At 45.2% G+C, this 15167-nt stretch overlaps 1 protein-coding gene across 1 annotated transcript; it reads left to right on the top strand.

Annotated features, from left to right (window-relative positions):
• Nucleotides 1-839: 839 nt before the first annotated feature.
• Nucleotides 840-14693, top strand: ets2 (v-ets avian erythroblastosis virus E26 oncogene homolog 2). Its single transcript, NM_001127061.1, is given in 10 exon segments — nucleotides 840-942; nucleotides 6963-7039; nucleotides 9336-9447; nucleotides 9836-9955; nucleotides 10247-10447; nucleotides 11172-11255; nucleotides 11368-11595; nucleotides 12067-12330; nucleotides 13072-13190; nucleotides 13337-14693. Coding segments are annotated over 9 exon segments (1416 nt in total). The 5' UTR covers nucleotides 840-942; nucleotides 6963-6967; the 3' UTR covers nucleotides 13553-14693.
• The last annotated feature ends 474 nt before the right edge of the window (nucleotides 14694-15167 follow it).

The raw sequence follows: 15167 nt of genomic DNA, 5'->3' as shown, positions 1-15167 counted from the left end.
GCACTTTATTCACTATATATTATAAGGAACTCCTCAGTGACTTATAATATCCCTATATGTTACAATAGGGGGCACTTTATTCACTATATATTATAAGGAACCCCTCGGGGGCTTATAATATCCCTATATGTTACAATAGGGGGTACTTTATTCACTATATATTATAAGGAACTCCTCGGGGGCTTATAATATCCCTATATGTTACAATATTCACTATATAATTGCCTGACCTTGACCCCACAAGTTTAGGGCACTGCTGTGTAATGTAGGGCAATTCTGGGTATTTTTGTTTCCTTCATGGGACAGAATATTCTAAACTACACCATGTACCATTATTGCGCTTATGGCATGTCAAGACTTGCAGCACAAACCCCACGATTGGCGATTAGTCGGATAAACTTAAAAGCATAAAAACCAACTAGTCTTTAGCCTGAGCACCGCTTTGTGCCTCCTGGGGAGTAAACGCACAATTCGGAAGTGCATTGAAATACAAACACATTGAAATGTGCAGCGTTTGTGGGAGACGCGGCAGCGCCACACAGAACTGACGCTTTCCCAGCTGCGGGGCATTTCACACCTTGATCCCAGTCCGGTAAATGAGCTCAAAGAAGTAGGGGGGAGTGGTGGCGCCTCCTAGGCTCTAGTGATACAGTCAGGGGGCGGGGCAGCGCACTCCTCCCCTCCTCCCTTGTGTGTAATGGGCCGCTCCGCCCAGCCCCGCCCCGCAGTACAGGAGCACAGTCTGCAGCAAGCTCCGGATTGGGAGCATTTGTACAGTCAGCGGCAGCGGACTAAGGGCGACTGCAGCGCAAACGGACAGGGGGGCTTAGGGTTCCGGACTCCGAGGCTGGGAATCGCGGGATACTATTAACGCTCAGTGTGGCCTTTGGATTGTTTGTGGATATTTATATATTTGGGAGGGACTTCGCCCCAGCTACTCAGGTAAGGCTCGAATCGCTCGGCTCAAACTGGAGCTTACGCTGCGACTGGGAAGCAGCGACGGCTTCTCTGTACTAAGGAGTCGTATATGGGGTTAATTAGGGCTGGGAATTAGCGAATAGTCGGCCCCTATGGAAGGAATGGGGGGAAGGGGGAGCTAAGGAAGCGGGGAGAGCACCTCCGGCTCTTGTTTAACTACAACTCTGCCCATGGTTATAGTGTTCTCCGAGCCGGGGGGTCTCTGTGCTGGACTTGCTCTGCTGGGGCTGAGACTTCGCTCTGTTCGTCCAACTCACCCTCACCCTATACCTCGCTTGTCTCTTTAAAGGGCAACTAACCCTCAGCCTCTCAACTATCTACAAAACGAACTCGTAATGGAATAGTCGCTGCACAATGTATCATATACTGTATCACTGATACATCTGGGAACTTCTTTAATGTAGTGCTGGTGTTTGTAGGGGGTTATCGTACAACCATTGTCCCCATTTTCAGATTTCATATAGATTCCTGGGTGCCTTTCCTACAATTGTTATAGAGTTGTGTATCTGATACATTTGTGTCTTTTCTTTTCCTATTGTACCAGTCCCCCCATTTAAAGGGCAACTAGTCCACAACCTTTCCCAAGATATATCATATAGATTTCTTGTTAGATAAGAGTCTGAAACACATGTTTCTTTGTATCTGTAACCTTGTTATGAGCTAAGGGGGCCCAGCCTGAAGGCCAGTTAGGGGGGGATTTGGGGTGAGTGCTTATTTGTGCCCTGGGTACCCCTGGAACTATAGCAGGGTGACTGTTACCCCAATGTTTCTATATATCTGTAACCTTGTTATGGGCTAAGGGGGCCCAGCCTGAAGGCCAGTTAGGGGGGGATTTGGGGTGAGTGCTTATTTGTGCCCTGGGTACCCCTGGAACTATAGCAGGGTGACTGTTACCCCAATGTTTCTATATATCTGTAACCTTGTTATGGGCTAAGGGGGCCCAGCCTGAAGGCCAGTTAGGGGGGGATTTGGGGTGAGTGCTTATTTGTGCCCTGGGTACCCCTGGAACTATAGCAGGGTGACTGTTACCCCAATGTTTGTATATATCTGTAACCTTGTTATGGGCTAAGGGGGCCCAGCCTGAAGGCCAGTTAGGGGGGGATTTGGGGTGAGTGCTTATTTGTGCCCTGGGTACCCCTGGAACTATAGCAGGGTGACTGTTACCCCAATGTTTCTATATATCTGTAACCTTGTTATGGGCTAAGGGGGCCCAGCCTGAAGGCCAGTTAGGGGGGGATTTGGGGTGAGTGCTTATTTGTGCCCTGGGTACCCCTGGAACTATAGCAGGGTGACTGTTACCCCAATGTTTCTATATATCTGTAACCTTGTTATGGGCTAAGGGGGCCCAGCCTGAAGGCCAGTTAGGGGGGATTTGGGGTGAGTGCTTATTTGTGCCCTGGGTACCCCTGGAACTATAGCAGGGTGACTGTTACCCCAGTGTTTCTATATATCTGTAACCTTGTTATGGGCTAAGGGGGCCCAGCCTGAAGGCCAGTTAGGGGGGGATTTGGGGTGAGTGCTTATTTGTGCCCTGGGTACCCCTGGAACTATAGCAGGGTGACTGTTACCCCAATGTTTCTATATATCTGTAACCTTGTTATGGGCTAAGGGGGCCCAGTCTGAAGGCCAGTTAGGGGGGATTTGGGGTGAGTGCTTATTTGTGCCCTGGGTACCCCTGGAACTATAGCAGGGTGACTGTTACCCCAATGTTTGTATATACCTGTAACCTGAAGAGCCAAACATTTTCGTGCCTTCAAAGGGAAATTTGAACCCAAATAGTGCAAAACCCTTGTGCAACATTGAGCCCCCCAACATACAGTCCGGTTACATAAAAAGCACATTTCGTGTTAGGGTATGTTGTAAGTTTGCAACACTTTAGCTTCTACTGTGGATCTGTTGCCAATTGCCCAATGCAAAAATAATAGATTTTCCGTATTCCGTAAAGTACTAACTAGTTTTTTAAAAAAAAAAAAGCAATTAGAGCCTGTGGTTGTAAGGGCATGCTGGGAATCGTAGTTCAGAGAGGTTGAAATGTCTCTGAGAAGGCGAATCAATTTGGAAGTCTCCTTGTCCTGAGTTTGTTTAGTCAGCCCTCATGTTCTGATAGATCTCGTTCTACCTGTCGGCCAGATTCCTCGCACACCCACGCTGCAAATATTTTTATTTTAGGCTCGGGCAGTTAGTCACAGCGCTGGCACAGACTGCATGGTTTTAGATTAGAGGTGCTGCCCGAGTACAGTACGCTGAGCTTTGCACCTTGTATGCAGAGTATTGGCACCTCTGTATTAGGGAGTTGGTGTATGTTTCCACAATATAGGCACAGGTCACATTTATATGTATACAAAAAAAACTGGCCTATTGAGTGTAGCTGATGGGAAAGGCTATATACCATCTGTTAGCTGAAAGTGGCAGCAGATGTATTGATGATTTAACAGCACATTGTGCAATTGCTTTTCTTAAACTCCTATGTTGTGTATTGCTGGAACAGATTAACCCCTGGTTGTCCATAAAGCAATGTCTTGGGAAGCCTGGCCATAGAGTTCACTATGTGATGTTTTGTTTCTGATGCTGAAGGTAACCTGCCTTATTCCGGAAGGAGTTAGTGTCCCAGCCTTAGGACCCCCCCCCCCCCCATCTACTGTTGTGTGTTGCTGCCATAGTGCTTAGCAGTAATCAATGACTGGGGGCGGGGGGAATAGGGTGCTGTCAGGGGGGTTGGAATATCTGATTGCCAGTACAGTACAGAACAGATGCATTATATCCCTAGGTGGGGCTGATAAGAATAAAGCTGGGTGGCTCATGCTGTATGCCGGGGGTGCCCTGTATTCTATGTGCCCCGTGGTGCAGTCTTGTGGGTTCCTATGGTCCTTGTAACAGCTGTGCAAATAGCATATTGCTCCCCGTACTTTCACTATATACCCAGACAGCAGTGCAGTACCCCGTACCTTGCACCGCCTCTCAGAGGCAGAGGTATCGTCAGCACGGGCTTTGATAATTACCGCTTTGTAGTTGGGAACAGCACACAAAAGGGATCTCGTTTGGAGCCGCCGTGGAAAGCTTTGATGTGCAAATTGTGAATGGTCCCCCCCCCCCCCCACACCAACCACCCACCCACCCACCTCCTCACTTTCCTCCCCCCTGTTTTCTGGCTTTAAGAGGCAGACGTGGGTTTTAATGGAAGTCACCAGACAAATTAATTTCAAGGTTGGTGGAGGAGACCAAGTATTGAGGGGGGGGGGGGTGTAGTTTCAGTGCAGTTGGTTTTACCTTTGCCTGTTGGAACTCTGTGTATTTTTCTGTCAGTCAGCCGTGGCCCCTTGTGTGTGGGGGTGTGGGAACAGCGCTGGGTAATCGGACATGGAGCTGTTGGTGTCTGTGATATACGCCTCGGCTAAAGAGCAAAACAATATGGCAGCTACCACTAATGCCATAAAGCATTTTTTTATGAATCTCTGTCAGGAAATAAAGGTTCACCCCAAATCTTGCACCACGGTACTACAGTTTTTGTTGTGATCCTTTTATATTAGTATCAAGTTGTGTAGTTTCCCCAGTTGTTGTTGAAGTTTAACTCCTTTGTATGTAAATCGACGCCATAGTTATAACCTGTACAAAACGCGTACCTGCCCATACCCCGAAACTGGATTTTGCCCCCAGTTCTACAGTGTAAACCTGGTTTCCATAGAGGAGAAAGGTGCTATAGAAACGCAGGCTCAGGTATACAATAAGGGCCAGCAGGGGGGGCTGTAGGCGGGGCATGATAGTGAGGTGGGGTGGCCCCACTGTTTGGCCTGAATACACAAAGGTGCGGGTTTAGTTTCACTGCAGTGTGAACATGAGTTTCTTCTGAGGGATCTTGTTGCCTCCCAGCTGTGAGCGCCATGTCTTTTATTGGCATTGTCCTCTCTGCTGCCAAGGGATTCTGGGAGTTGTAGTCATAGAACAGCTGGGAGAAAATATATTGTATACTACCCCTATAATATATATAAGGTTTTTGCACCAGGTAAACTATAATGGACGACACTGCTGAGTGTTTCACTCCCAATAATTGTGCTGCCCTGATAACTGTACTTCAGGCGCTGTCTGATTGCTCTTCCCTTCTGTTCACACCTCTGTGTTAGTAAATGTTTCTTTCCCAGAAAGAGACTGCAATAAAATTACCCACAAGCATTTGTTCCAGACACTCCTCCTATTATCCCTTCCCAGAGGCTATTATCCCCCCACTGCAACTATAGGCACCATCTCTCCCTACTATACCTGCTATCCCACAGCCCCAGTCCCTTCCCAGAGGCTATTATCCCCCCACTGCTACTATAGGCACCATCTCTCCCTACTATACCTGCTATCCCACAGCCCCAGTCCCTTCCCAGAGGCTATTATCCCCCCACTGCAACTATAGGCACCATCTCTCCCTACTATACCTGCTATCCCACAGCCCCAGTCCCTTCCCAGAGGCTATTATCCCCCCACTGCAACTATAGGCACCATCTCTCCCTACTATACCTGCTATCCCACAGCCCCAGTCCCTTCCCAGAGGCTATTATACCCCCACTGCTACTATAGGCACCATCTCTCCCTACTATACCTGCTATCCCACAGCCCCAGTCCCTTCCCAGAGGCTATTATCCCCCCACTGCTACTATAGGCACCATCTCTCCCTACTATACCTGCTATCCCACAGCCCCAGTCCATTCCCAGAGGCTATTATCCCCCCACTGCTACTATAGGCACCATCTCTCCCTACTATACCTGCTATCCCACAGCCCCAGTCCCTTCCCAGAGGCTATTATCCCCCCACTGCTACTATAGGCACCATCTCTCCGTACTATACCTGCTATCCCACAGCCCCAGTCCCTTCCCAGAGGCTATTATCCCCCCACTGCTACTATAGGCACCATCTCTCCCTACTATACCTGCTATCCCACAGCCCCAGTCCCTTCCCAGAGGCTATTATCCCACTGCTACTATAGGCACCATCTCTCCCTACTATACCTGCTATCCCACAGCCCCAGTCCCTTCCCAGAGGCTATTATCCCACTGCTACTATAGGCACCATCTCTCCCTACTATACCTGCTATCCCACAGCCCCAGTCCCTTCCCAGAGGCTATTATCCCCCCACTGCTACTATAGGCACCATCTCTCCCTACTATACCTGCTATCCCACAACCCCAGTCCCTTCCCAGAGGCTATTATCCCCCCACTGCTACTATAGGCACCATCTCTCCCTACTATACCTGCTATCCCACAGCCCCAGTCCCTTCCCAGAGGCTATTATCCCCCCACTGCTATTATAGGCACCATCTCTCCCTACTATACCTGCTATCCCACAGTCACAGTCCTGGCTGCTGTTTGTAGAGGTGCCACTACCCAATGTGTATGTGTGTGTTCACTTGCTCTGTTTTGAGGCAATGTTATGAAATTTACTGACTGTAGTTTTATATCAGTAAACATAACGTACTATGGGATGGCAGGGGGGAATTGTGCCTCACTTTTTAAATTCCATCTTTTTGAATCTCTGGTAAGGGGCCTATTGCTTTACGTGTAGTTTCCCAGTTCTCGCTACTTAGGTATATAATGTAAGGTTTATATATAAGGTAATATAAAATAATGTTCCTGAGTCATGCCGAGGCTGTGTCACATGTAAGAATTTTTATTTTGATGTCTTAAGCTGCTCCCATTTAATAGGCTAATAAAGGGAAGGTATCTCCTTAGCGGGAGAGGATTGTGTACATTCCACATGTGAGTTGGCAGACGTAAGACATTCCTGGCCCCCAGGAGATCAAAGGACCACCCTTCTGCTAATGAGCTTTCCGCCAGTCATAGCCGCCGTGACTCACAACTCCCTGCGCTGAGAAATTGCTTGACTTTATTCCGTTTCCTTGAAGGGCTAACCGGGTTACATGGCTGCCTGAGGAAACGCATCGCCACCGCGGTCGCTGGGGAATAATTCACTAAACTCATTATCTCCTTTTCTCTTCCCCTTTAGGGCCAATGACCGAGTTTGGAATTAGGAACATGGACCAAGTGGCGCCGGTGTATAACGGCCACAGAGGAATGCTCAAGGTAAATTCACCCAAAAGGGTTTTTAGCTTCTACTTTATGTAAATGTGCTTTTTTTTTTCTTACATCCTGACTTTGCACACACACAAACCCACAATATTTTATTCACTTCCTCCGTTACCAAGACAACCCCTCCTGCACATTATCTATACTTAGAATGAGGCAAGTGTCACATTTTTTGTCACCGGTAGATAAGTATCTGTTAGTGACTCTGCCGCGGTGCCAGATAGCAAACATAATACGCACATATGCAACTGGGGGTACAGCAGTTCAATTTTGTGCTCCTTATTTCCTGGTGAGGGCGCTATAATTTACTCTTTCTTAGCCACATAACAGGGTTATATATCCTTCTGTTGGTTCTTTTAGGCCAGTGTAATACATGTAGTGGGACAGTTATTTCTCATATAGCATGTTTAAGGGCTGGATTATATTAAGATGGTTAAACAGCGAAGTCTGTGGAGCCCTAGAGCAAACTGGGGGCCATAAAAATCATTTGGAGGGCCATACCCTGCCCCTCGACCTCCGGTTGGACAGCCCTGTGTTTAAAGGGATGATATAAAGAACAAGTGTGGCTTTGGAAGACCATGTTTTGACTGTTTAGTTCATGGTAGTCTCATGTCCGAGAGACAATTTGGCGCTATTGTTGCTTGTTGGTAGCATCTCATGATAATGTCTACTATAGAGGCTACTGTGTCACACGGAGGTTGCACTTTACTCTAAAACCAGGGGCTTCCAACCTTTCATAGCCATGGTCAAATGTAAAAAGACTTGGAGAGCAACACAAGCATCATAAAAGTTCATGGAGGTGCCAAAAAAGGGCTGTGATTGGCTACATATCAGCTTAAAAGGAGGCTTTGGTAGTAAATCTTCAGAAATTCAAAAACAACTACCTGCATTGGGGCCACTGGGGCTGGTAAGCAACATGTTGCTCCTGAGCCACTGATTGGGGATAGTATTGTATATAGAGTTGTACCGCCCACCACAGAACCTCACACCCTGGGCCCACTCTCATAGTAGTAAGTGCCATGGATAGCATCTGTGGCACAGACTCAAAAAGACTCCAGTGCTATAGATTCTACCATTCTAGTGTAATGCCACCACCTCTCCAGCTTCTTGTTATTGTTTTGTGATTATGGTAGGGGGTTATGGGAGAGGACGAGGGAGCTTTTTGCCAGCCCTCCATGATGAGACCGTGGCAGCTTAGGCCTCTCTACAGAATGAGCTGTTGCACCCGTGTAGATGCTTGGTGGTGGTGGGAGAATTAAGTTCTTTATTTCTATTTAACAATTTAAACGGGAACATTTTTAAAAGCTGACCTAGTTGGCCTCAGTATATGAATCACAGTCTTTATCTTATTGTCGCTGTGCTCTCACATTCTGTAAACGAGACTGCGTTAATTAGCACACTAAACAAATGGCTCGGTGGCCTAGGAAGCATCTGATGGCTCTTGTTTACCAAACATAGGAATTTAGTGTTCAGCCCTGAGTATATAAATTACAGCAGGTGCCATTGTTCCTTATGAATGACTCAGGCGTCAGTGTTTACACATAATACAGCATCCCCACCTTTTTTTGGGCCGGCACTTCACGCGTTTCTCTTGCCGTCTGAGTCATGTCCATTGTTTCCTAACCTGTGTGAGACCTGCCTCTGTCGAGACGTTGGGTTTATGATTAATATGCATTTGTCTGAACACTGGGGAGCTTGTACTTTCATATTCATAGTCTAGCAACCTGTTCTGGGAACTGGCTGCGAAATGCGTTGCTATAAAACTGCGTTTTGCTACACTTTTGATTCAGAACTGTCATTGAAAGTTGCTGGTGTTTTGCTAGGAGTCTCAGCTGCCCATAGATTATAGTAATACGTTGTGTACTTTGTATTTATCTATTATTATCTTAATAACCCCCTGTTTGTATTAATGTATCCTACTGTACAGCGCTGCGTACATAAGTAGCACTTTATAAATAAAGACATACATACATACATACATACATAACCGTGACCATTTTTCACCCAAATTAGAAGGCTTCCATGTAGGCAGTGAAACACCCTGTCCATAGCATATAATTGGAATCTCTGTATCCTTGCCATTAGAATTACAGTAGAGGCCATTTTAACTAATGTGATTTTACTGACAAGGATACAGCACTTCCGATTCTATGCCATAAACAGGTATTTCCAGGTGTTGAGTCAGGAGAATAGGAGCCTGATCTGAAACACCCACCATTTCATTGCCCTGATATTGATAGTTAATTTGTTTAGTGAATGTGGTCTCATTGGCTTTTTGTTTCTTTGCTTACAGCGCCAGTTTGCATTCGACAATGTCAGCGTTCCGACCTCTCTCTACTCGGGCTTATTTTCTGCTTACGAAGAAGAACAGGCGGTACCAACGGGTCTGGACTCTTACTCTCATGGTATGTGTCTTGCTTCCCTCTGGCGAAATCCTACAAAATACTGCTGAACTTGGGCTTGTTTGGTTATTTTTAGGGTAGAGTTCCCTAAGTCCATATACTGCTCTTATGTGTTGGTTATCCAACACTGTTCACTAGGACCCTGTCCTTATGCCCACCTTATAGGCCTTTATTATGGCCAGGGCAACACCGGTGCCAACTCTGTTAATATTGACACCGTATGAATAGAAAGAATATAAGAATATTCCGTAGATTTTTTTTATTTCAAATATATCAAAATTAAGACCAAGGGGAAACCAAAGCCAAAGCCCAAGACCCATTTTTTTTTCTTTATATTTTCTCTTGACAAATTCTTTTATATCAAACTAAATATTTTTTTTCCTCTGTTAAGATTCCAGCAGCTGCGAGTTACCCCTGCTGACCCCGTGCAGCAAGGCTGTGATGAGTCAAGCCCTGAAAGATACATTTAATGGTTTCACGAAGGAGCGGTGCAGACTTGGCATCCCCGGCAGTAAGTCACATTTGTCCCATTTAACACAATAATCGGCCGGTCATTGTGCCGGCTGATGTAGCGTGACGGCCTCTACAGAGCATGGCAGGCAATGACAGTAATGTGACCGGATGCAGCTGTCTTGTAGCAATGTTCTGTTGCGCTGATTTATGTCCCATTGTGGCAGTTGGTATCGGTCATCAACTGACTGAGCATAGTTGGTAGTGTTAATCCCAAATTAAGTTGCATTGTCTGTATAGAAGATTTCCGTAGAGCCTTGCCTTTAATGCTGTTCTTCTATGGTTTCTGTAGACCCGTGGCTTTGGGATGAGAATCACGTGTTTCAGTGGCTGCTGTGGGCCGCCAAGGAATTCTCCTTGGAAAACGTGAATTTTCAAAAGTTTCTCATGAATGGACATGAGCTGTGCAGCCTAGGAAAGGAGAGGTTTTTGGCTTTGGCTCCTGACTTCGTTGGGGACATACTCTGGGAGCATCTGGAAGAAATGATGAAAGGTAAGTTGAAAAATTTGGTAAATGTGGGGCATATATTGTGACTTGGTAGGTTCCAGCCAATCACTGCAGGAACACTGAGTGCCATAGTGAGCTGGATCATAGTAAAAAGGTGATATTAATGTTATTTAAACCAATTCTGATGGTTATGGGCTATAGAATGGTTTCACAAGAAGCTTACAACTCTTGTAGCCTCACACTCCCATAGGCACACTAACTACCAGTCAAAAACAGCTAAACCACCCAAGCTGCTACAGCTAGAACTGTGGGTTGCACAATAGGAAACTTTAAAATGGAATTCTAGCCAGGTACGTAGTTTCTTTTGGTTACTGCCCTTGATGCTGCAACCTGGTTGGACCTGGAGATAGAATGTCCCCCAACTGCTTAAGGGTGAAGACACACAGAGCTATTAGTAGCAGCTACTTGTCGTGGCTACTAAAATAAACAATGCTGATCGTGTACTGATAATTGTCTCTACGTGTGTTTTAGCAGAGGCAATTCTCATTATTGTCTATGGCAGGGTATTTTTTGGAGTTTAGTAGCCATGAAAAAGTAGCTGCTACTAGTAGCTCAGTGTGTCTTCACCCTAAATCTCACTCCCAGCTCGTTCAGTAATTTCAGAGATAGGAATGAAGGATCACAGGATAGTTGTGTTTAACGAATATACATCTATTTGGTTGACCGACCATTGATCTAAATTGTGAACCTGATTTGCTTACCTTTTCAGAACATCAAGTAAAAGCCCAGGAGTCATACATTGACCATTCTAACCGGGACTCCGTTAACCAGTGGATGAATGCAGATTCCTTAAGTAAGTAGGGCTTTGGTCCAGAGTTTGTTAGCTGATTGGATATTTTACGTAAATTGTGATTTATATAATCTGTAGTGTGGTGTAACTCTAACCTTTCCCTATTCTTCTCCAGATTTCCCCGCTGATCCCTTGCAGTGTGGAGCACAAGTACACAATTACCCCAAAAACGGCATGTTTAATGATATGTGCTCGGTGCCCACCGGTCAACCTCTCCTCACCCCCAAACAAGAGTTCCAACAATATCCCAGCTCTTGCCTCAAATCCAGAGCGGTAAACTACCCACCCAGCCAGGATTTTGCAAGGAGCAATATGAACGCACTACTCAGTTCTCTAAATTCTGGTAAGTTATTTTCAATGCCATGTATAAGCCATTCAGACATACTTTCAAGAAATATCTAGGGCAGCAGATATGTCGGTCTTCTCTCCAAACCTTCAAGTTCAAGTATCCAAGTGGGGTGTCCGTTAGTTACAACAAGGTTACAGACTGGTCCCCATTCTGATTTGGCCAACCCCAATAGTTAGATTGATGGTGGCTAAGGGAAACTTGGGAAGACCTCAGCAATAAGGGGCATACTCTTCACTAGTAATACAATCAGCTGACTGCAGTAACAATCTGGGGCATTTGTGCCATTTAGGTGCAGTAACCCAAAGCAACCAATCGGCAGTTAGTTTTCAGTCTAGTGCTGGTATATTATATGCAAATGTCTTAGGCGTGCACTGTTTTCTTCAAGATGCCAGTAGACACATTGAAATGTAACTATTTCAAATATGTCCAGAGCTTCCTGTAAGAATTCTTGTGTTTGTCCTCTAGGCAAATTGCGAGACTATGATTCAGGAGACAGCGGCACAGAAAGCTTCGAGAGCACCGAATCCATGCTACAGTCTTGGACGAGCCAGTCTTCCCTTGTAGACATGCAGCGAGTTCCTTCGTATGACAGCTTTGAGGAAGATGGCAGCCAGGCGTTATGTCTGAATAAGCCACCTATGTCCTTCAAAGATTACATTCAGGACAGATGTGAGCCAGCCGAACTGGGCAAACCTGTAATTCCGGCCTCTATACTCGCTGGCTTCACAGGTAAGAAAATAACATTCTTTAATGCATTGCTTTTATTTTCCCCAACTCTTAAGCTAGCTATTCTGAAACACAGTTGGTTATAGGGTGTATGGTCTGACCCTTTCTTGTCTCCTCCCACAAACCTCCAGCAGATCTGTTACACAACCAGTAATGAGCCTGAATCAGTTTATTTGGATATATCCAGCCTTCATCTTTTTTTTCCAGCTATCTAGCTGTTCTTGATCTACACGTGTGCTCATGAGTCCATTGGCGACCCATAACTCCATTCTGGCCACGGAGAACTCCCAACTTAGATATGACATTGGCAAAGCAGGATGTACCATAATCTTGGCAGCCAGAAGATGATCGACATCTTGGTTCATTCAGCTTGGCTTCCCTGCAAACCAAGATGTGGGATTGTCCTCAGTCAGTCAAGCCTACGGTGTACCTGCTATACTGATACTCATATCCAAGTTTGCAGCATTCCAAGTGGTCTCTAGGGGTAAAATTGCACAAGATAGTTTATGAGCCAGCGGCCAAAGGTGGTTTCCATTAAAGTCCAACAGGAGGCAGAACAGGTAGTTTTTGGGCATTTGTTTTGTTAGCCGAAAGGTTTATGGTGGGTGGAATTTGAGTTGTAGGTCAACAGCATTCAACAGGCTTTTGCTTACACAGCCTGGCACTATTTAAAAACAAATGACGGTTATCTTGACTTTGTTATAGAAATAAATATATTCTTATGGTCTGTTTTTTCTTCTGTAGGGAGTGGACCAATCCAGTTATGGCAGTTCTTGTTGGAACTTTTAACGGACAAATCATGTCAGTCATTTATCAGCTGGACTGGGGACGGATGGGAGTTCAAGCTGACTGACCCCGATGAGGTGTGTATCTTGTTGTCACTTGAGTTGGGTGTCTGAGCATCATCTTATACACTTGGTATCGGTTACACAAAGCTTTGAGTTGCCTGTTTCATTCTTCTCCTTTAGTGTTAAGCAGTTACTCATTAATTTCCCCCCTATTCTTGCAGGTGGCCCGGCGGTGGGGCAAAAGGAAAAACAAACCTAAAATGAACTACGAGAAGCTCAGTCGAGGGCTGAGGTATTATTACGACAAGAACATCATCCACAAGACATCAGGGAAGAGATACGTCTACCGATTTGTCTGCGACCTTCACAACTTGTTGGGTTACACGCCGGATGAATTGCACGCCATGCTTGGCGTACAGCCCGACACAGACGAATGAGCCGCCGGAGTGTGAACTATAAAACAGTTTGGCTTGAAGAGCACATTATTGTACTGTGAATTGGATCTCGTTTGCTGGGCTGTCCAAGATGGCCGAACGGCGCAGGCGTTCAAAAGACTGGAAAGGCTAAAGACACCAAATCGGTGGCGTGAAATTAGCGCTTTGCTCTGGTTTCCGAGGTCGGATGGATGGCGCTTAATGATAAACAGTTGCTAACTTGAAAAAGAAGATTGCACATAAGTAACACATCATGTATGCTACTCTCTGACTATTGCATCCCGCCTTAAAGAACCTTTTATTTTCCCCTCCACGAACGAGAAGAGAGGGCTTATCTTCAGTTTGCAGCCGTGTCATTCTTAGATATCCAATCAAGGCCAGGCGCCTGTTGATGAACCACAATCCAAGGATCCGGGAGTCTTAATTGGCTATTGGCTATGCTGGTATCTAAGTGGTGTAGATATTGGCCGGGGCCGGGACACCAGGCTGACCATATACACTTTTTTTTTTTTTTTAAATGAACTGAAAATGTGATCATGGCATTCTCATCATTTCAAGGCTTGTAAATAATACCAGGTTTTATATTTACAGAACTATTTTATTTTGTCAGGTACATGTATATTTTAGTTGTATTTTAATGATGTAAATATTAGCATTAGGATGAGCGGCCGGGATTGCCAGTTTGTACATAGGAGATGTCTCGATTGCTGCAATTGGTTGGTTTGTTTTTGTTCTTTGTTTTCGCAATGAAGCCTTGGGTTCCACGCGGGGTGATTTCATGCTGATTGTTCGCAATATTGCACAACCAAAAGAATGTCCTGTTCCCTCCTCTGCTGTATATAATGGTCACGTTCCCTTTTTTTTTTATTTTTAATTGCTATTTGATTTCATAATATGAATTCATTATATATATATATTTTTTTTAAATGTATTTGCCTCCTTTTCATAGGCCAGGAGTAATGTGTGTAGCAGCTATTTGTACTGGAAATATGTTTTGTTTTGTTTTTTTTTTTTCTTTGAAAGGAAGTTGTATTTTTTTTTTAACAAGTGCCTTCAATGAAACCTATTCCTGTAACATATTTTGATTCATGAGGAAAAAAACGAATGGATCGATTTATGATTAAAATGATCTTTTTTTTGTGAAAAGAAATATTTTCAGCGTCTGTTGTTTTTATATGTATGTTTATAGATAGAGCATATAGAAATGCCTATTCTGGCAGGTTCCTCCCTTGTTAAACCTGCTGATTTTGTTATTCGAATGCCCCCACTTATGCTGTCATGCCCCTTTGGCTACTAGGTCGCATCACTTGGCTTCTTGAAAGGTGATTAGAGAACAAAGGAGGCATTGTGGGAAATGTTAAGGGTGTGTTTTGCAGTTGAAATGGCTCCGCTGGACAAGCTATATCTAAAGGTGCCCATACACGGACCTGCCAATATCTGTCCCTTAGACCAATTCGGCAGCTAATCGGCCCGTGTAGGGGCACTACCGACGGGCCTGCCCGACCGAGATTTAGCCGATTTCAGGCCAGATATCGATCAGGCAGGTTAAAAAATCTAGTCGGATCGGGGACCACATTGGCTCGTTGATGCGGTCCCCTATACCTGCCGTAATAATTTG

The sequence above is a fragment of the Xenopus tropicalis genome, chromosome 2, assembly GCF_000004195.4.
Source record: "Xenopus tropicalis strain Nigerian chromosome 2, UCB_Xtro_10.0, whole genome shotgun sequence".
NCBI lineage: Eukaryota > Metazoa > Chordata > Amphibia > Anura > Pipidae > Xenopus > Xenopus tropicalis.
Note: the sequence above shows the minus strand (reverse complement) of the source record. Positions and strands in the feature narration are given on the sequence as shown.